Raw genomic sequence first — 22,846 nt, forward strand, 5'->3', positions numbered from 1 at the left:
CGTCCCAAACTCTTTGGACGTGATGATGAAATATGCTTTTATTCCTCACAGTACAGAATGAGTGCTGTTTTCATTCTTAAATCTGAAGCGAATATAGATACTGTTGACACGTGTTATATTGCCTTGCCTTACCTGATTTCTGCAGTACCCCTCAAATTGCTGATGAGTCTTAATATACTGCTTCCCCTGCAATTTAGCAGTTGAATGGAACCGGGGTGTGTGTGTGTGACCAAGTGACCGAGCTGTTTGTTGTTCTGTGGCAGGGTGGCATGTCAATGGGAGCCATGCAGGCCCCTGGGATGCAGTTCATGGGCCAGCCGCAGTACATGGGCATGAGAGGACCGGGCCCGCAGTACACCGTCGACATGCAGAAGCAGATTGCTGAAGAGCACCAGTGAGCACCACTTCTGTTATTCATCACTCATAACACAGATGACTGTAGATCTGACCTGCTTATGGATACTGTAGCGTGAATGTGTGTACGCCACTCTCTGACCACTGTGTTGTAACCTGGGTGGAGTATGCTAGTGGGAACGGGGCCTAGGATTGACCTCACCTCGTTCGTCTTCATTTATTAATGTGATAATGCATGCAAGATGAATACTTTGGCAATGTTATGGATCGCCAGGGTGATGGTGAAATACAAGACAAGCATGAAAAAATGAAACCAGTTAGCCAGGGATGTCTGTACAGTACCACACACCCGTACTGCCCCGTTCACCGGCGCTGTCCCCCCGCAGGAAGCGTCTGGAGCAGCAGCAGAGGATGCTGGAGGAGGACAGGAAGCGGCGGCAGTTCGAGGAGCAGAAACAGAAGCTGCGTCTGCTCAGCAGTGTCAAGCCCAAGGTAAGCACAAGGCAGCACCACCATGCTACATGGTGCACCACAGTACAGCACTGCTGCAACCGTGCAGGCCCTGCCAGTCCCCAATCCAGCCTGTTGTGTCTCTGTGCAGATGGGTGAGAAGAGCAGGGATGATGCTCTGGAGGCCATCAAAGGGAACCTGGACGGCTTCAGTAGGGACGCTAAGATGCACCCCACCCCCGCCTCGCACCCCAAAAAGCCAGGTACCGTCCCAGACTGACTGACTGTAGACAGGGCATTAGGCTGCTCCTTTTCATTTTACTGTATATACCTTTTTAGTGTGTTCTTGCCCATTAATGGAAGGCCGTACACCGATGGCAGATACTTGAAAAGCAAGTCCCCCTCTTTCCATTATGTGGAGAGAAATCAGACCCTTTCTGCCTGTGTGTGTAGCCAAGTCTTGGCTTTCCTCCGAAAATCTTCTGTGGTTACAGTTTGGTGTGGTAACCGCAGGTATCCGCTGTGGAGAGTGATTTTGATTCCTAAATGTGCCAAACACCTTCCTGAGCCCTTTTAGGGAATGCAGTGGCTGGCGTATCTATCAGAGTTCACCCAGCGTTTCTCTACATCTCGTACAGACTACTCATCTACTTCATTCATTTCACTTCTCGCAAACACTGAAGATCAATTTCAACTCTTCTGTTCAGTTGAAAACAACCCCCCTATTAATGTATCATTTCCTGACATGCTGGTTCATTGTGTGTAGATTTGTGTTGGTGTGTCATACATATATATTAGACTTTTTATTTTTTGGTATACGTTCATTTAATTCTTTACATTTTCCTTTGTGTTACATTTCAGATTTTGGTTAATCTCTGTTCCGCAGCCAATTTATTGTTGTACACTTTCAAAATATCACCCCGTTGACAGCATTTTATTGGAACCAGAAAAAATACAATAACAGAGAATAAAAATGATTAAATATGGAATTAAGAACATGCCAGTTGTGGCATGTTTTTCATGAAACTATACTTGCAGAGATCAGTGGAGTGGCACACCCTGCCATAAACTCAGTTCAATCAATGGGAATCTTTAGTCTCCCCTTGGCTGGATCAGTGTGTCAACAAACACAGAGAAAGAAATCGTTGGTCATTTTGCATAGTTTGAGCAATATTTTTTACATTGAATGCATCACACAATAGCATAGCTTCAAATGAAGGCTGTGAACACCTCAGATTCGGTGCACTTTGCTTCCACTCCAGCACTCTTCTGGTTTCCAGTGGTGCTGATACAGTCACTAATTGTTCCTGTGTGTTGTAGCTTTGTTGTGCCATCATCATTGTCTCTTCATTTTTGCAGACTCATCGCCATCACACTCTTCTGTCTCCTCCCTCTCCTTCCCCCCTGCCTTCCGCGAGGACGATGACGAATTTAGCGACTTTATGCAAGGTCCCGCTGAGCCCCCTGCCTCCTTCCCCTCCTCCACCCCCACCTCTTTCCCAGCTGTCCATCGCGCTCCCCCCCAGCTTCAGGCGGGACGGGTGCACCCCCCCTCAGAGCAGCCTCACCCCCCTGTGCCCCCCCAGTCTGTCCTCTGCATTGTGCCAATCCCTTCAGCCACCCAGCAGCCCACTGTCACTGCCTCCAGCTCCCAATCTACTGCCTTCAAAGGTAACTCGGGATTATTCTATCTTTTAATTGTTCAAAATTCCACGTTCAGTACCTAACAGCCATTAACTCTGCAGGGTGTTATAATTGAATGTATCGAGAGGATGGGAATAAGGAATCACATTTCTCTGTTTCATGTTAAACTTTTTTAATTTTTTTGTATATATACTGTATATTCCTGCAGTCTACGTGTTTCAGTGTTGTACACTACCGGTCAAAAGTTTTAGAACACCTCAATTTTTATAGTTTTTATCCAAACAATTGGAGATAAAGAAATTATGGAATCGTTTTGTTTAATGAAATTTAACCCCTTAAGCTGACAAACCCCTCTGGCACCCTTGAAAGGGCACCAAATCCGTGTGGTTCTCCTTAATCCCATGTGGACCCTTCAGTGTTGTGTTGTTTGCCAAGTGTTTAGTATCCCATGAAAGCTGAGAGTCTCGCTTTCTAACGATGTGAAAAATGAAGAAAGACGTGCAGAGTTTCATGTGCGCACTGTATTCCAGTGCACCGGAAATGTGTAATGTGTCTGAAGTGGTGCATACGTTTTTTTTTTATTGTCCCATGGCACCCATGTTTTTCACTGGGGCAACTTGCCGTTAACAACCTTGGTAGTACTCTGTACTAGTGTCGTGCATGCCAATTTGTGTCACAGTGGGTATTAACGCGGTCTGGAGTAGAAGGCACCATACTTTGAATCAGAGAAAGCAACATGGCGGAAATGCGTGCGACCGAGCAACTTCTGATGAACAAGTGTAATAGTGGGGTATGCATGAGTATGAAGTGGCACATGCATGTGTCAGTTTTTATATCATTTTACAGTTTCGCCACTAAACACAATATGGCGGCAGCATCATGTGATCAGCACGTGTAGTTTTCACTGCATTTGTATTAGTGGTCTCTACTTGCGAGTTTCGTGAGTTTTCATGCGTGTATGAGCATTTTAGGGGCATTAGAAGTTTTGGCGGAAAGAAAAAAACAATAAAATAAATAAATAAATAAATAATCTTAACAAATATAATAATGCTTAAGAGGGTGTAGTAACACAGTATATAACTGTTTTTTTTTTAATTATTAATTATTTTTCAGTTTTTGGTAACCTAAACTTTCTTTTTGTAACCTCTGACAGTTTACTGCTTACCTTTGTAACTTTTCAGGTTATTCACTGTACTTGAACTGCTTAAATTTCAATACAAACTGGAAAAATGGGGGTGTTCTAAAACCTTTGGCCAGTAGTGTATGTGCTCTGCTCAGACAGTTTCCCTCAAAAAAATCAGCTTCTGAGAAGACTTGTGAGACTTTGGGGAGAGTCAGATGTTGCACAGGGAGTAACAAGCCTTTACCATCTATAAGTCTCTTTCTGCAGCATTTTGGCTGCAGTTTTCTCTCATGCAGTTTATATGGCAAAATAGTAATCAGCCAGGACAGTGGAGAATACACAACACAATGGTGTGTGGAGCAAGCAAGGTGTGCAAGAAGCATGAAGCGCAGAGGATGCTTCTCCTTTCAGCAGTGGAATAGCCCTGTACGGGGTTTACCGTCAGCTCACAAATGGGCAGATTGCAGCTGCGTGGACCCTCTGTTATTTACCAGAGCTTGTAGTGCCAGGGTTGATTTGCTCATCAAAGACCCAGACGCTACCTGAGAAGCCAGGCTATGCCAAAGGGCAGATTTTAAGACCGCCAAAGAAATCCACATCTTTGTGCTCATTTGGCTTTTAAATGCCTGATCAGATTCAACTGCATGGATAATAAGAGAGGCTGATATATGGTGACTGAGGAGAAGATGGAAGCTGGAGATTGAATGATACATTATTTAGATCCATAATCACAATGTTTTAATATTCTACTCTGGGGCTGATGAACTAGAATGAACAAATCCCTTATTTTGGTGAAGGTGTATATTTGATCAGGTTTCAGATTTTAAGGAGATGTAACTTTCTGACGTACAGTGAGTCTTTGTAAAACTGTGCTTGGCAAGGCAGGGCCCAAGCTGAAACCAGAGAGGATGTTTGCTCAGTGCATGGCTGGAGTACATTCTGAGCTAACAAAGTACTGGCCTCATGCAACTTATAACACCTGTGTAGTAGATCACTGAAGGGATGAGAATGTGTGATGAATTTGAATCTGAAGGACTTAGACCTAGTCCTAGAGCACTGCTTTTCAACTCCACTGCTGGGGGGACACTCTCCCGCTGCTTGATTTCCCCCAACCCAGCTCTCACTTACTTAATTGAAATCTTAATTGAACTATTTTAACTTAATTTAAAATTGCTTAGCTTACAAAACACTGGAGAATTGAGTTTGCCTCAAACTAGACTAAACTCAAAATATCCAGCTGTTTCAAATAATTAAGAAGGTCTAATTAGGCAAATTCATGTTTTGATTAAGTAATTGAGAGCTGATGTCAGCAGGACAGTGTGCCCCCCGGGCCAGAGTTGAGAAGCACTAGATTGCTTCAGAGCAAACATGTCTGCAGAGGTATTCCTTCCTGTGCCTGAGGACAACTCTCTCGGTCTTCGCATTCAAAGTTCATTAATGTAGTGGACTAGGCAAGAATGCATTATCCATCGCATGCTTGTATTATGATGTTGCATTTTGATTCAGTACTTCTACCCACAGTTTTGTAGCGCAGATCATTTTTGTTGTGGCACAAATCCTGTTCCACAGAGAGTATACAGTATAACTGCAGCAGCTGTGTCCCTTCGTCCCACTCCCTCAGGCCCATCACTGGAAGAGAAACTTTTTTCCTCCTGCGATTTAACCTCAGACAGCCGGGCCCAGCATAGTTTTAAGTCCCGGCAGCCCTTGGCAGAGATGGCACCTAGGTCTCGGGTGTTGGCCCAGTTTCAGCCCAGCACCAGAGCCCGAAACTGGGGCTTCCCCAACAGCAGCCTGAGCGGGGCCTTCAGCGTTGAAACGCCAGGCCAGTCCTCGCAACCTCCACCAACGCAGGCCCCTAACAGCGCCCCGCCGGCCGCTCAGGACAGCGGTGAGACTCGACTCCTATCGACGGCTCTCTGGATTAACAGTGCCGGCTAACACCTCCCAGCCTCCTCTCTCGTTCTGCAATCTTCTTCTTCTGTTCGCTTATTAACTTGATTCTTTAATATTATTATTTTTTTATTTTTTATTTTTTATTATTAATTCTTTACTAAGTTGGAAGATGTTGCTATTTTGGGTATTGAGGGCAGTATAAACACTGGTCATTCTTTCAAGCCAGTGTTCAAAGTAAAGATACATTTAAAAATATGGGTAACGAAGAAGCCGTTTGTGGAGACATCTAATCTTTACTGTGCTTCCCAAAAAAATAAAACAAATAGATTCTTCTTTCTTAATATTTGTGTGTTTTTTGTTTATGTATTATTTTTTTAAGGGTGGGTGTTTAGAGAACAGAATTTTCACTTGAGTGATCAAACCAAAATGGTAGCTCATTAAAGACATTGCGTGTTCCAGTATCTTATATTGTCGGAGAAGATCTCGGGATCTATTCTGAATCAGTGTTTCTTTTTCCCTCCTGAAGTGCCATTGATCTCAATTACTTTAGTGAAAAGCCTGTTCTCAAAGCAACATCTTTACTCTTGTTATTCTTATTTCAAATGTGTACCTTTTAAAGCACCCCCCTGTGTATTTCATGGTGCACTGCTGTGCCATGCGCTCGACCCTCCTGTGCTGTCTGCCATGCTTTCCCCAGGTTATTGCATCATGGACAGTGTTTTCCAGTTCAGTGCTGCTATCTGTGGTGGGGCTGCCTGTGATATGTGTGATGTATGAGCATTGATGCATTGCAAGATCTCTTGTTTGCTGAATAGGTAACGTCTCTCATTTGACGTTGGAGGCGGCAAACAGAACATCCCATTATGTAAACGAGCCTGCCTTTTAGTGCTACAGGCACCTGTCTGTACCCTGCTGTGCGTAACACTGCTGCAGTCTGTGCAATGTCTGTTTCACTTATTACAGTTACAGGGTAAAGTCATCTGTAACACAGTGATGTCATTATAATGCTTGATGATATTATGCTGCAGTTACCTCTGTGGAGTCACCCAGCTATTGTAGACTGAGCCAGATATTAGCGTGCAGGCCCAATTCAAGCAATTATTTGATTATTTGGGACAGGTGTCTTGCCGCTTTTAAGTCAATTTGATTGGAGCGTTCAGGAACTGGTTGAATTTGTATTGATTGCCACCCATGGGATAAAAATCTTCGGCCAAACTGCACATAACAGATGAATGGAGATGTAAGGCAGCAGAACGCACAGAGTGGGCACAGAGTGTAATTGTGCAGCGGATGCCAACTGCCAGGCCTGCAGGACAGTGTGAACAATAGCTGACAGTGGACGGGATCTCTTTACGGAGACGATGGCCCTGGCACGTGTTTTTCCTGACTTGTCTTTTTTTCTCTCTACTGTGTGGTGCTGCTGCTTGCAGGTGTTGGGGTGTATCCTCAACAAGAGCATATCCAGCCCATGATGCCTGCATGGCTCTACAACGACAGCCTCGTTCCAGGTAAAGAGCTCATTCACACGCAGCTGTTCAGTCACGGGGGTTAAGCCCTGATACATGAGCTGTGCGTGGCGGCGGGAATTCAATTAGAAGAGCATTAAAAGGATATTGATTGCAGTTAAATTCCTGGCCTTCGGTAATTGAACTTGCTATAGGATCCCTTAATACCCTGGTAATAAGATATGTGGCTATAGCAGACCATTTACAGGCTTTTCCTGTGATTTTAACTTATGTGCTCGATTAGTTTTTTTTTTAAATAGCACTTTGAGATTACCTGAATTGTCTGGATTGCACTATAAACAGAGAAGGAGGGAGGAAATTGCAGCATGTCCTTGGACGTATATCTTGGACATGGCACTGGTGGTCCTGATATCCTGGATGTTATGCTTTAATATCCCCCTATTTGAAGTGCCTGCTGTGCTTGGTTTGACAGACCTTTTCAAGAAAGTCCTGGAGATCACCATGACTCCCTCAGGCATCGACACGGCCAAGCTCTACCCCATCCTGATGTCATCGGGGCTGCCCAGGGAGGCGCTCGGCCAAATCTGGGCCCTGGCCAACCGCACGACCCCCGGGAAGCTGACCAAGGAAGAACTATACACCGTGCTGTCTATGATTGGCGTGACTCAGGTATGGCCTCATTGGCTAGCACTTGTTTTTCTGTTCGGCCTGCTTCATTGGAACGGCTGCATTGACTGCTTGAGTTTTCCAACTGTCAGGCCACTCACATTTAGCTTGAGGGCCATGTCAAGGTTTGGGGAAAAGAGTTTTGTCAAAGGATTTGAGGTCAGATAGACCACATCCATGAAGGCACGATCAAGGAGCCCTTGACAGGGCTTATACCAAACTTGAAGGTCTTTAAAGGGTGTGATCAGTGACATGTAAAATGCCAGGGATATTGCTTAAATAGTTTATGCAACAGTTGGTGAACTATCAGGACATATTTTCTGGTACCCGTCCGTCGGTTTTGCTAGAATCAGAAACCAAGCTCTCTAATCATGGTGTGAGGCAGTCAGCGACTCCCCCTAAGAGAAAGATAAATCTGTCGTGTCTGTATAGTTTAAAACGAGAGCTCAAGCTGACACCGAGGGGGATAATATAAAATCTTTTTGTAATGTTAATGTAAAAAAAGTCTTTAGGGACCCGTGCACTGTGAGCTCTTTTGTTGAATGGGCGTCAAAAAAAGCAAAGAACAGAGAATAGAGAGGAAGCTCCCGGTGATCGTGGTTGCAATGAAACTTGACTTTAATGAATAATGCAGCCTCCTCGGTCTCGTGGTTGGAATAAAGAAAGAAATAAAGCTGCCCTTTATAATGGAGTATTTATAATTAGGAAGGGGAAAATAATGGAATATTGGAATCACAATGACTTTTGTGGGAGATAATGGGTTTCTCTCGCTGTCTCCCTCCATCTGAATGAGTTAAACCATGTTCAGATCTTGACTCTTAACATTTATTCCCCCCTCTTTCTCTCTCAGAGCGGTCTCCCAGCAATGAACATAGATGTGCTGAGCCAGTTCCCCTCCCCCCCTGTGCCCAACCTGCCTGGCCTGGCCATGGCGATGCCCTCGGTCCTGCCCCATCAGCCCATGATGTCGGTGCCCTCAGTCCCCCAGCCCCCTGTCTCCATGGCCATGACTTCTGTCCCACCAGTGCTGGGCATGACCACCCAGGGCTCCAGCACACAGCCGCCCACTGGGTTCATGCCAACCTTCCCTCCTACCACACAGGTAAGTAAAGACCACAATGAAGAAATGTCTTTGTCTTTTTCATGGAGAGCCACAAGTCTTGCTGGTTTTATAGGCTGGCTACAATTTCACATTCAGTCCAGTCAAGCCACATCATTTAATCTACCTATTTATTTTGTGCTGATACAATTAAAAAACAGCAGACTCTTCAGTATGCGTCAGATTTCCTTATTAATGCCCCCTGAAATCGGAGGATATTGTAATCACTTCTCTGTGGCTCTCCAGGTTTAGGAAACACAATCTATGGGGAAATGTAAGCCGAGCGAACAAGTGAATAAATGAATACAGTATCAACACTTGGTATGGTAATTAAGAGAGGCCTAGTTGTAATAATTGAGAAACTTTATATTCCTCCCCAAAATGAAAATATCCTTAAGGCACAGATGATGTATTGTGTGCTTTTATTTTTTAATGTGCTTTTCCTGCCCTTGAGCCACCCCGGTTGTCCATTACTGTTGAATAACACCCGTACGGCTGTCTATGATGCCGAGGGCGCCGAGAGAGTTTATCAATATAGAAGCTTTGCATGTAGTGCCGCAGGTGTTCACCAGCACTAATCAAAAATAAATCCTTTAATTAGGGGCTTCAACCAAAGCAGGATAATGAACACACACCTGGTGTTTTCCACAACTGAGAACAACGTATCTGCAGCACACACAGGGCATCCACGAGTCATCATTAAAATGTGCTTGGCGATTTAATTCTGATGGATGGGAGGTGAAAATGCTGAACTGTTAGTATCACTCAAATCTCCCCCCCCAATCAAACCAAACTCAACATATAGCCTGGTTTCAGCACAAAGACTTGGCTCTACTGACCTGTTTCAGCCTTCCTTGGGTGATTAGGTTGTGGAGCTTGTTGTAAAATCAAATGACGAGAACAATGCCTGGTGTCCACGGCTTCCCCCACAGGCGTCATTGAACTGACTTGTGTGGGAGAGTGGGACTTAAATATCTGCCTGTGTTCCAGCTGCATATTATGAGTTGTGGCTGAGTTTACCCATTATTTACACCACTGCAAGAAGACTGATATGATGAGGAGAACTCATTCAGTCCCAAAAGTCTTGACCACATTTCACTGGGGTACGATGGCCAACAAATATCAGGACTAGGAGAAAGGTCTGCACTTCCCAAGACCACCGCAGTCATCTCCTTGTTGTTATTGTTGTGTTCGCCGGTTGGAGCACTGTCAGTATCCCCCATCTCGATAGCTGGACACAGTGTAAACACTACTCCCCCTCCACCTCAGCCCAGCTGCACCTGGAAAGGGAGCCATGGATGTGGGGCCTAAACTGCCTCCCAGGACCCTAACAGGCGACTTGTTTTCCAGGCGCAGAAACCCGACGATGATGACTTCCAGGATTTCCAGGAAGCGCCCAAGGCGGGGTCGGCGCAGGACTCCTTCACCGACTTCCAGGGGGAGTCAGCTGGGGGGTTCCCCGGCACGCCCAGCTCCCAGCCCCCGAGCAAGTACGGCCCTGAAACGCTTCTGAATGTATTCATTTGCCAGACACATTTGTCCAAAGGAGACATGTAAGGCCGACAGGAGTACAGTACAATGAGAGGAGCAGAATTGGATTACGATTGACAAAACTGACAAATCGCAGGATGGGCACAGTGTCACTAAACCAAAAGTGATTCAGCAGGCATGCAGGGTAGACCAACAGTCAGAGGTGAAGGAGATTTGCAGGGTTTACAAATGCAGTCTGGGGATGTACTGTAGAGCTCCAGCATATATACAGTCCAGTACGTCTTGTGTGCCGTGTGACGGGGTGCAGGTTTTGAGGCATAAAAAGAGACGCCACTGTAATAATGTGGAATTGCCTCCCTGGCATTACAATTAAGCCCTGCCATCGCCCCTGTTAATGAATCTCTTTCAGTGGACAGCTGATAAGTTTCCTCCTCTTTAAAAAAAATAAAAAAAATAAAAATGTTTTTCGAAGGCTGACTGTAAAGCCAGATTCCCTGTGCCTCGGAAGGGGGCTGGAGGCAATTATTTTAATGAAAAGTCAGGAAGAATGGGATGAAAGGAGCTAGTTTTGCAGTGACACAATAATCAGGATTTCTTTGTAGCAAACATGACAGAGAAAATGGTTTAGGTTTTAATCTCCTTCCTGGCGAGGGAGTCAGATTGCTGTCTAATTAAAAAAAAAAAAAAAAAAGTGTAGAATTTAGATGAAAGAATGGAGCCTAACTCTTTCAGAAGTGAATGCCTTCTTTTTTATGAGGCCTCTCATCTGTCCATGTGGTTGGCAAGGTTTTTTAAACATTTTGGTTCAAGAATGATTTGATTGTCAATAGTATTAGTTTCATCTAAATTTTTTTTAAACAACGTGATTAGAACGGGCTTCCTGTCTGGATTATAGTCTGAATTACGTTTGCTGTAATGCTGTGATAAAACAGGATTCTTAGGTGTTAAACAGCTGGATCTGAGTACGAAACCACAGAAATGTAATTGGTAAACGCTAGACAAGATAAAACTGATGTGATCTCCCCATGGTCACCAAAGTGCAATGTTTTGAACGGCACTTAAAACTTTAGCAGTTGTGGCTCATATTCACAAAACCTTCACGTCATGTTAAGTTAATTGACTTGTTGACCCGCTGCCTGTGCTTCCCCCAGCGCCCCGGCCTTGTTGACTCCTGTGTCTGGAATGGCGTCGTCTTCGGCCTCTGATAAGTACGCAGTGTTCAAGCAGCTCTCGGTGGAGCAGCCGGCTGACACCACCCCCTCAGCAGCAGGTAGGGAGCCAACATCAGCACCCCGGCACAGACTGAATTCCACTTACACAGCCAGTACTTGATGGCTGGTTTGCATTTGGTAGAAAGGAGTAAATCAGCAAAACAAAACCGGAGTGAGTGAGTGGCTTGTAATTTTCAAATTGACTCTTGGGTCACTGCTTTGTTTCATTCCAGGATTCCTAATGCTCTAATTGCAAAAGAGAAGCTCAATTGCATTAAATAATATTTATTTTGTCGAACCTCGCTGTTTACATTTTTCATAATTGATGTTGTATTTCTCATTCAGGCAGCAGGAGTTTTTGCACAAGCTAAAATCACCTTAAAATCACTCTGCTGACTAGCTCACTTTGTTGTCATTGTGAATATTTGCAGTTCACGAGTTAAAATGATTGTATCTTCTTCTCCCTCCTCGTCTGCAGATGGTGGAGATAAATACAGTGTTTTCAGACACCTTGAACAGCCCTCTGATTTAAAACCCATAGGTAAGCAAAAAAAACTAAGTGAAACTAACCATAAACCACAAGTAGCAAGCCTACACCTACTGACACATAGAGGCACTCTCGACTGTCCTTCAGATCTGTTGAAAGCCAAGTCACCAAGAAAGTATTTGTGTTAAATCTTTGTAAACTTGTATTCTAGTAGAAAGCTCCACACACACTGGAAACATGCTCTGCAGAGTAAATGTTACTCCACTATTTATTTTGTAATATCGATGGCTAAACTGGGGAAATAAAATCTGGAAGGCAAGGCTAAACCACAGGAGAGAGCAAGATCTCTCTCAAACCTCCCTGTAAGATGAATCCTGTTTACTAGTGCTGAGATTCTTTCTGTCCATGTTTCACTAGAACAGTTTCCAATGGGGATATCTTTCAGCACTCCAGTAAGTTGTGGCTTCACTGATTTCATTATCATTTTATTTGATTGTTTTGTAGCTGCTCTCCTTTGTGTGCAACTTCACACTTCCAAGTTCTCACAGGAGCAAACCTGTGAGCTTTGTAATTCCAGTACCTGTTACTGTGGTTTTACATACAGAAATATTTATTTCTTGCCATTTCTTGTCGTACCACTGCACAACTTTCCTTGTGTTGAATTCAGATTGACGCAGAGAAGAATAGAGAATACACAATTTGTGACAGTAGGGACGATAGAAATTGCAATCAACAGTTGTGCTGTTAGTGTAGAGAGCTTGATAAGGTTTTTTGTTGAATTTGCTGTCCAGCTGTTACTATAGCAGAACTGCTATTAAAATCTGGCTGTGCTGAGGCCTTAATGATTCTGGTGATGATCTCCCACAGAAAGGTGTATCAGTTGAGCCCACACCTCCTATTAACAGTGTTTGACTTTAAAACTTGTTGTCTGGACTCTGAAAACATCATCTGTTTCATCCCAGAAAAATGATACAAACTGGAAACAATAAAAGGTTCATTGACAAGATTTTAAATTGTGCTTCTGGTTGGTGTGGGGAAAAATAAATCTTGTCAGTGTTGGAGTGTGACAAAGACCTAGCTTGGCCTGAATATGGGAGTATTTCTGCTGCGTGGTTCAGTAATGATTGCTCCCTGTTTGGGCACTGCATGCGTTTCTGCTTGCTCTAGTGGTTTGTTTAGTTTTCACTGTGTGTGCGGTGGTGTGCCGAGTCCCTTGTAAAATGTGCCACTTGATCCGCCTCGGAAATTAGATCCGCCACGTGACTTGAGCCCCGGGGTTATGGGACCATTTGAGCTGTAGATGTTATCACTCGCTGGCTGGTCTTCTGTTTTATAAAATGTGCCAACCCTGCAGATTCGAGTGGCGAACTACTGACCGCGTTAATCTCTTGTCCGTTATATACTTGTGTTTGTTTTGCTTTGCAGGGGAAGGATTTGCAGATTTCAAGTCCACCAGTGCCGACGATGGCTTCACAGACTTTAAGACGGCCGACAGCGTTTCCCCATTAGACTCCTCAGACCCAGCCAAAATATTCCAGCCTGCTTTCCCATCTCCTTTCCTGCCATCACAGCCTCTACAACAGCAACAGCAACTGCAACCACAGCCCAAACCACAACCCCAGCAATACCACACCGCCCCTCCCTCTCAGCCTAAAAACCCCCTCAACATGGCCGACCTCAATCTGTTTTCTTCTCTGGCTCCAGCCGCCCCCATCTCCGACACCAAACTTCCGCCTTTCCCCTCGGCCCCCAGCTCTCTAATAGCCCCCCCGACGGGACAGAAGATCCTGGCTGGAGTGGCGGAAGATTTTGGGGACTTTGCCTTGTTCGGGACCTCCACCACCTCCGCCCCCACTCCTGCCGCTGTCACTTCTGTGGCCCCGGTGTCTGTGGCTGCAGGTAGTGCTGGGGTGCTGGGCTTGGTGCAGGATGACTTTGCAGACTTCATGGCCTTCGGAGGCTCGGGGGAGCCCAAGCCCGAGCCCAAGGACCGAGAGGGGAACGCGGCCGGGGGTGTCCTCGCGGAGATCCCGCCCCCCCCGCAGCTGCAGCAGCCGCCCCGACATGCCCAGCCGCCCTGCGACAAGTACGATGTTTTCAAGCAGCTGTCTCTGGAAGGCTCTCTCGGGTTCGAGGACACCAAGGAGAGCGGGGTGGCAGCCTTGGGGGGGTCCTACGCGTCCCTCAAGGGCGACGCGGATGACTTTGCCGACTTCCAGTCCTCCAGGTTCTCCACGGCTCTGGGGGCCTCCGAGAGGAGCCTGGTGGACAAGTTGGCCGCCTTCAAGCAGGCCAAGGAGGACTCGGCCTCGGTCAAGTCCCTAGACCTGCCCTCCATCGGGGGCAGCAGCGTGGGCAAGGACGATTCGGAGGACGCCCTGTCCGTGCAGCTGGACATGAAGCTGTCCGACGTCGGGGGGGACCTGAAGCACGTGATGTCGGACAGCTCCCTCGACCTGCCCGGCCTCCCCGGCCACCACCCCCCCGCCGCAGGTGAGGAACTCGTGCGCTTGCTCTGGTGAAGCCTGCCTCACCTGCCCTCCCCCAGACACACAGCCCACACACTACCCCCCCACCCAGGTCCATCTATAACAGCCTCTCGTCCCCTGCCCCCCACCACCACTCTGTTATATCAGTCGGCAAGTGTGTTTTTATATCTCTGCACACTCCACATCATCCCATCACCCCCCCATAAACCACACCCCCATCCGACTTCCACCCTACCTTCACATACCTCACATAAAGCATATTTATTTATTTATTGATTGATTGATTGATCTATTTCTCGGCCTGTCTATCAGTCGGAAAGTTATTTATTTTAGTCACTAGCCATTCCTGACCTCAGCCTTTATCTCAGGCGATGGTGTTCATTTCAAATGAAACCAGACGGGTTGCATTACGCATTGTCAAGTGTTAACATTAAAGGGGAAAACTACACGCTTTCCTTAATATCAAAGTGCTTACAATATATTGAAAATTATCGTATTTCTTAGCAAACGCATGGTAGAGTACAGTGTTAAAATACCCTGGCCAGTTGGTTGTGATGAGAGACTGGTTCCAGTGACAGATTTATACAGTACTGTGGCCAAAGTTTCAAATCATGTGATATGCAAGAAAGCATAATACAGAATGAATGAACAGAATGAAACTCATCATAACTAATGGAGAAGAAAATTCAACATGATATAGTAGCACAATAATGTAGATTTGCATCAGTATTTTGAAGTGGCCGCATTTGGCCGCAGGTCTCAAAACCTGTACCATTACCTAGTGAGATGAGATTATTTCTTGTCTGCATGTTGTGCCAGACTTGTCGCAGAACTCTCCACAAACTAGCAGGAACCCTTTCATAGTGTTCTCCTCCCGTATAATCCCAGACAGCCATAATGAGATTCAGATCTGGTCTTCTGGGTGGCCATTCCAGCAGTATGTGGAAAAATACTGCTTTACTCTCATCTAAAAAGCTTATAGGTGATGAACACCTATTGAAGTATTTTAAAAAGCAATGTCATTCTTAAATGCTGATGGTCTGAATCCTTCTTATAGTGTTGTGTTGGTAGATAATAAACCAGAGCAAGATCCTACGGCTTGTTAAATCTCAGGCATGCTGCCTTCTTGCATCCAAATTCCTGATTAAAATCTTATTAAACACTTACTTTATATTATTTCTTTCCAAGGCCTGGGCGTCCACTGTCATAGCCAGAGAGTTAAGCTTTTTAAGTCTCTGCAAACTTCTTAATCACCATTGCGAATTTGCCATAAAAGCCCCATCAGAATGAGTGATCACTTGTAGTTGTGGTCTCTGATGCTGGAAGAGACCCAGGAGTTGCATCTCGGGTCCTCCTGGGAGTAGCGCTGTGAAGATGCGATTGCTTTTCAATTGCCTGCGTGATTGTGTAAGCAGTGATGAAATCCTACTTTGCTCTGAATTAATAGGCAAGGAAAAAAAAAATCCCTCTCTCGTACTAAACGAGACATCTCGGCAACAGCAAAATGCTCGGTCATCTTTGTCACCGAGGACAGCCAGTTCAGTAATATTTACAGTGTTGATGTGAGGTACATTTATATACATTGTTAAAAATTGGTTCTGTTAAGCAGTATTTATCCCAGCATACGGCACATATATCACACAACTCGTGCTGTGTTCTTAAATTTGCTATTCTGCATGATGTCTTTAACCGTTTGTCAGCATTAAGAGAAAAAAAACCAAATCACCTTTATTGTCAGTTTGGAAATCTAAGTGGGGATTAGAGTAATGAACAACTGGAAACAAAAACATGTGCTTTGACACTGATTACCGCCTTAATAGCTAATTCCCACTGCTATTGAAAGTCTGCCACATGCTCTGAATGGAAGACCTTTCTTTAATGAATGCTAGTCCTCAGGCACTAGTAAACCGTTTGGGCCGGCTCTGAAAATTCCTTAAAATAAGAACGAGATCTCCAGGAGCCCGAGGGAGTCTTGCAGTGGTACACAAATCCTGCAGTGGTCAAATAAAAAGGGCTGTTTACTTTTATTGGATGTGGCCAGACAGTTTATCTTCAATCTTATGTTTGCTAGTTTATTGGATTTTTTGGAAAGTGAGCAGGATTAACATTTAAGACTGTAGATCACTTCTAGGAGGTGAAAGTTTAAATCCTTTTCTTAATTTCAGATTTGGATTAGCAGTCTCCTCATCGTTGTTGTTCTTTTCAGAGAAGATGATGTAGTCAAACTGAGTGTGGTGTATTGGAGATGAACAGCGAGAAAGTGTGTGCGTGTGTGTGTTAAATCCAAGTATCTCTTATTCCATGGCTCCGAGACATTATTGCAGCAGTGACCCTCGTCTCTGCTCCTCTGATGCCCTGTTGCTGTGTAATTGTTGACAGCCTGCTCCCAGTGTAGTACACTCACACACAATTAGCAGTCCTCCCACTCACCGCGACCCGGCCTTTATCAACCTCCCTCATCTCGGCATGAGTGTGAGAGTTGGAAATGGGAGCATTGTGCCATAGAAAAGGTTCCCTGTATCCTAATCATTTCATGCAGCTTTGCAGACTCAGGCCATGTTAGTTTGAGTGAAGGGAGTTGGAGAAACCTACATCTTTACAATGGATTAATGTCATTTCTGATATAGAGGTTTCTATTATATTCCAATATATTACTCCACCCACGGAGTTGAGAGTAAGTGTTATTATTTATTGGCAGATGCCCATATCCAGGGCAAGAGACATTTTAAAGCATTACAAATTGCAGTAATGTAATCAGTACAAAATACAATGAACATACATCCTAGTACAATGAGCTAACAAGTGGAGACCTAATACAGTTAAGTCCTAGGTATATGCTTAAGGGAAGGGTAGGCATAGGAGAAGTTGCAGTAAAATGATAAAGTGCTAACTATACATAAGTAAACAGGATAATAATTATGAAGCATAATTGAATAAACTGTGTAAAAACAAAAGTGCTGAGCAACTCAGGAGATCAAGCTGCTGTATTACAGGTACCGTCTGAACAGGTGTGTCTTGAGTAATCGCCGGGAGGAGGTCAGGGACTGTGTGGTGCTGACCTCGACAAAACAATTTAGTTTTGTTTGTATAATTAAAATCCAACAATGAGAGTTTGGAAGTAAAAAGAAAATCTCTTTGGGTTTAGAGATTTTTTCAATTTTGCAAATCAATCATCGTTAACGAGTTACTCTAGAATAGGACGCTTCTTCCAGAATTCCCGTATCGATGGCATTTTTTAATGTAAGAATGACATTACAATGATCAACACGTAGCTGCAATGTTGTCCCCAGAGGGATTATTGATTACAGGAAATGAACCGAGAGAATCTGTATTTCAGCTCCCAGCAGGGAATTGTGTAATTGTGCACACTGGGGCGTTGACTCTATAGGGTTCATTATTTCCATTTTTTTGGTCGGGGATATGTTTCCTCAGTCACCCCCTTTCACATTCCAGACACCTCTCCTCCCTCAATCGTCTGTCTTCATGCGTCCCTTCACAAGTCCCCTATGTGTCACTCCCTTGATTTAGATTCCCAACGCTTAGAACAAAGGAAGATTCAACACGTTGGAAACGAAAGGACAGAAAAGACAATTGATTTGAATCTGCAGCTCATTTTTGCCCAGTGAGAGAGAACAGTGGGGAGGGAAGAGGGTTCTAGAAAGATGGGTTCGGGTTTGGTGGCAGGATGGCTTGCAATAAACTGTTTGAACCCGGGGAGACCTGGCCATTCAACAATCGTACACAGTTTAGAGAGATTGACTGTGATGGGCAGCGTCATCAAGTGGTCAACCCTCCCCCACTCTCCCTTAATGTGTGCCAGAGCATTAAAAATAACTCCTTGCACGTACTTTTGATGTGGGGGTTTGTGGGAAAAAAAAATGTATACAAGTTTGTCATCCATTGGATATGATCTGACGATTTTGGTTTTAAGTACATCCCCTTCGAAAGAGCAGTGCAGGGCTGGAATTCAGACACTGACCTGATAACCTGCCCTGATTTGATTTGACTGGAAGCAATACTCCTGCTGCAGCAGATCATAAACACACAAATCATACCCTGAGCCACGCTTGGCCAAAGGTACAGGTCCACCAGACCAAGGGGCAATAGGTTTATCAGGGCAGGTCTCAGCGTGTGAAATCACCGTGGTTGCATGTTCAAAGCCATCGAATATGGAGGCTGTCTCTTGTGCTTCATGCTCTGTAATCTTAAAGAGACAGTATCTGCTTTCCCAGGCTTTTGCAGGGCTACAAACCAAAACCCATACGTGTTTATTGATTCATTTCTCCTCAAAGAAGCTAATTAGTCTAGCTTTAGACCAGGTTGTACACAAAAGTCCCATTTCCCAGACTCATGGAAAACCCTTATGCCTTGCTTCTTTCTCAGCAGTGTGTTTGTTGAGTTGGATTTGTGAAATTGACAAGAACGTGTTTTGGAAATAGTAATGCCGATTTTTACAGCTCAAAATGTCTTGCATACTATCACTTCCAAGTTGCGTCTTTACTATAACCCTGAGTTTACTTTTTCTTTTTTTATAGAAAGGAAAATCTCCATTTATTTTTTTTACATGGTGTTTATTGTAATTATAATTTATTATTTCAGTATAAACCCTAAAGTAAACCTTTTCTTGTTCTAAATGCATTATTCAATAATACAAATCTATTTATCAGAGTATTTATGGATTGTTTTCAGATTTCTCTCGTATAAAAGCTTAGGTTGTGCCAGTGTTAAATGTTGTTCTTTTGTTACTTTTTTAAATTCACAATAACAGTATTGAGGAAAAGGAAGGAGAGCTGGCAGTTATAGAATTCTCTGAAGTTCTCCTATTCGGAAGGTGATAAATTGGAAAAGAAAAGGGATACTGTCTCTTTAATTCTTTGTTCTGCTGTAACAAAAATGGTAAAGCAATTCTCAAGCGCTGTAATACCGATTTTTCTTTCTGTTCATGTTCTTTAACCCTTTGAGTGCCTGAGGTGTGTGAGGTTGAACCTTTCAGCTTATCTGAAATGCTTGCTAGCACAGTACAGCACATACAATTCCTGGAATGTGGAATAAAGCATAGTGGTTAAGTGCAAAGCTGCCTATCAGAAAGACTATTTCAGCATCATAGTCCGCTACTGGGCTAATCTATTGCTAATCTGTAATATTTTCATCACTTTCCCCCAATGCTAATTACTCTTATCTCTTATATTAAATTCCTGTGTATGACACAGATTGCGAATGACGTTACTGGATACAAAAATTGTCTGTAGTCGGTCAATTTTGGATCCAGATTGTTTTCAGTCAAGTTTTATTTCAAATATGGCTTAAAATATTAATTGTATTATAAGAGTGACATTATAGAAATGTAATTATTATTGACAGAACAACAGTAACCCCAAAAAAGGTTCTGTACAGCACAGGCACAATGAGAAACTACCACTGCAAACAAAAGTACCATTGCTACTGCAGACGATGTGACTGTGTGCAATATTCCATATAACTGGGTCGAGCCAAAGACGAAATTGACTGACTGAAATGTCAAGGGCTGCTTAGATCTATTAAAACTAATAAAAGCTGATTCATAATAATATAGCATACAGCTAGGTGTATAGATCCCTGGCTATATTCAATAATACTCACGTCTGAAGTGATGAATCCATAGCAATTAGAGCATTCAAGTCCTCAAAGGGTTAAGAGCAAACCTGATCTTTACCAATCTGTATTCCACATTTCTACTTTGTTCGCTTTAAAAGTGTTCTGTGTAATTCAATTCTCTTATATCAACCTGTTGCTTTTGTCCCCTCCCTCAGTACAAACTCTGTGTCTCTTCTAACAATAACTACTTATTTTATTCTGTGAATGTGCCTTCTCGATTTTTCTGCTTCTGGTTTCTGGGTTTCTACTTTTTTTCTTTGCTGTTTTCATTTAGTTTCTTATTCTGCATGCCCTTGTATACTTTAATAATAAAATATAAAAATAAAAAACAACTTAAAAGAAGAAAAAAAAAAAGACAAAACAGTGTTAGTTTTGGCAAGAACCTGTCTTGTAAAAATAGCCTACTCACAGTATTTTGTGATATTTCTCTCTCTCTTTCTCTCTCCCTCTCTCTCTCTACTATTGTTGTCGTAATAAATATTTATCTTGGCATAGCAGCAATGCTTACCGTGTTGATTTGTTCTTGTTTCGACTTTGAAAATCACAAATCCTAAAGAACAACTCCTTGTCAATTTCACAAATTGCGTGTTTGAGTGTGTGTGCGCGCGTGTGTCTGTGACTCATTGTAACGCTGAATCCTTTTTGCGTCAGGCAGCGTACCTTTAGTGTGGAGGGGGAGTAAACTATAGAGGGCCAAACTCTGCCCCTCACCTACTTTGATGTAGTTACTTCTGGTGAATTAATTTATTCAGTCACAAACGAGTCCTATTTTTGTTATTGTTTCTTTTTTTGTTTCCTGCAGACAGTAGATTGTAGGTGGGAGCTATAGAATAGATTGCATGCGTCAAGATAATACTTATCACAACCCATCACGTTTTGACAGACAGCCATTTTAAATACAAGCCAGTGCTGTGTGCTGAGAAAGATCCTAATGATCCCGATAAATGAGAGGCACTCGCTTTAGCACAGATAAGAGCAGTAATTAGAACAGCGATTTGTTAAGTTAATTTTTTGAAGGTCATCTGAATTTGATTAAAGTTACCAGCACTCCAGGAGTTGAGAGGAGAATCGGGGAGTGTTGTAAATGAAATTAACTTACAATACTTAATCTTAGGTTTAAATTTTGGGGGGCTTTGTGTTTCAGATGAAGTTTTGTTTAGATCTCAATCACATAGACGATATATTGCCATCCCCTTGATAGAATAAACCAAACGGGGCTGTATAGAACATTAGTGTGTTCCAACAGTATCTCACAGCCAGTGTAGGTCTAGGGGGGCTACAGGCAAAATCTTAATTGCGGATCTGTCTGTTTTCTAGGTCAGTAACCCAGCTGTTACAAAAAAGGTAGCTTTAAATACGGGTATCTATCTTTGATAGAGACAGGGTGTGTAGGGCAGAACAGGGTGTTCAGCATGTGCAAGAATTAAGACGTGATGCGACTTGTTCAAATAATTTCATCGCTTTATTTTTTATTTTTTATTGATTTGCCAGTGCCAGTTTTTCTTGTTTTCTTTTTTATTTTACACCCTTCCAATTTGTTGACCAAAAAAATCAATCCATTAGTTTGAATCTATTACATCTACTTGGTACACCACTATGACTCCCGTGCTAAATGTACAGAGGGAATGCAGATGTTCAACACACATCCTGCAAAATGTGCCCTGCCTAACACACACCCCCTGGCTCAGGTGGGTCCATGTCGACTGTAGACTCGATTTCTCTCACCACTCATGTGGAGTCCAATCCAATAATAATAATATCTGACCCTAGGGGTGGTGTTTTGACTGGGGACAGAAGCAGGCCCTCTCACCCACACAAACAGACACCAGGAATCGGTGCTGTTCACTGTGGGAGACTGAGCTAGAGAGAACCGCGCTTTCTCTGCCCCAGGGGAAGTCAGTGAAGTGTGGAGGGTGCTTCGGGGGGGGCAGAAGAGTCTGACAGGTATTAGGAATGCTTTGTTGGAGGCTGATGGAAGAAGCCAGCCAGCATGCTTCAGGTGTCCTGTCTGCCACAAAGTCAACCTTAATTTAAACAAGCAAACAGGAGGCAAGGATGCATTTGGTAAAATAAAATAAAAAACACACTTATAGCTATGTCCCCCCCGTCATTCCCTGCATAAACACAAGAAAATAAAGCCTGTCCCATCATCAGATTGACCTACACTCCCAGCCTGTCTCAGTTTAACTGACATTGCCTGAATAAGCTGTGGAAAAAGCATTCGTTGGTGGCCAGATGTGTCTGCTCTTTGATGGACCTGTGCAGCCAGTGTTTAATAGCATTTTAAACCTTCCCATGCATTGCATTACATATCTGATATGTGTCGTCAACTATTTAAACTAACTGGGAACTCCCTTTGAAAACTGTGAGAGAATGTCACTCATGTTTGTGTACACAGTTTAATCCATGTTCAATCACACCACTGATCAAATCCACCGAGCAGGCCATTCACGTGCACAGATGCCTTGTTCTTTTTCTGAATGTAAACCTTACTCTGATACTGATCCATTGAGCACTGGTCTTGTGTTGCCCCCCCAATATTATTGAGATTTTTCCTCACATTGCCTTTCTGTCCCATGAAATGTCAGAGTTTGGAGCCCACTGTTTAATGAACGAGGCAGAGGCACATCCACAGAGCCACGAGCCATTGTTAGTCACACTCCAGGAGCCGAATAAAGGGGCTTGTGAACCAGATACTGAGAGAGATGGCTCCTGTTTTTCACTGTCGAGGAATATGGGTAGAGTTAATGGGCTCTGATCCCATAAGAAAGCAGAGATACAAACAGGAACCGGTAGAAGATTCGGTGTCAGTATTGGCCAAACGTTACACTGTCTG

At 43.7% G+C, this 22,846-nt stretch overlaps 1 protein-coding gene across 6 annotated transcripts in view; it reads left to right on the forward strand.

Moving 5' to 3' along the window:
• synrg (synergin, gamma) overlaps window positions 1–22,846 on the forward strand; it is a 48,012-nt gene that overhangs the window by 9,952 nt on the left and 15,214 nt on the right. For 3 of the 6 annotated variants that reach the window (XM_066695394.1, XM_066695395.1, XM_066695396.1), the window contains exons 4-15: window positions 264–394; window positions 741–846; window positions 956–1,067; window positions 2,164–2,475; window positions 5,193–5,462; window positions 6,898–6,975; window positions 7,406–7,602; window positions 8,450–8,701; window positions 10,049–10,188; window positions 11,341–11,459; window positions 11,879–11,941; window positions 13,313–14,380. In XM_066695394.1, coding sequence (XP_066551491.1) covers window positions 264–394; window positions 741–846; window positions 956–1,067; window positions 2,164–2,475; window positions 5,193–5,462; window positions 6,898–6,975; window positions 7,406–7,602; window positions 8,450–8,701; window positions 10,049–10,188; window positions 11,341–11,459; window positions 11,879–11,941; window positions 13,313–14,380 — 2,848 coding nt within the window. The remainder of the gene's footprint in view (window positions 1–263; window positions 395–740; window positions 847–955; window positions 1,068–2,163; window positions 2,476–5,192; window positions 5,463–6,897; window positions 6,976–7,405; window positions 7,603–8,449; window positions 8,702–10,048; window positions 10,189–11,340; window positions 11,460–11,878; window positions 11,942–13,312; window positions 14,381–22,846) is intronic. The other 3 variants (XM_066695398.1, XM_066695399.1, XM_066695397.1) reach the window with 2 other exon arrangements.

This window comes from Amia ocellicauda, chromosome 22, assembly GCF_036373705.1.
Source record: "Amia ocellicauda isolate fAmiCal2 chromosome 22, fAmiCal2.hap1, whole genome shotgun sequence".
In the NCBI taxonomy this organism is placed as follows: Eukaryota; Metazoa; Chordata; class Actinopteri; order Amiiformes; family Amiidae; genus Amia; species Amia ocellicauda.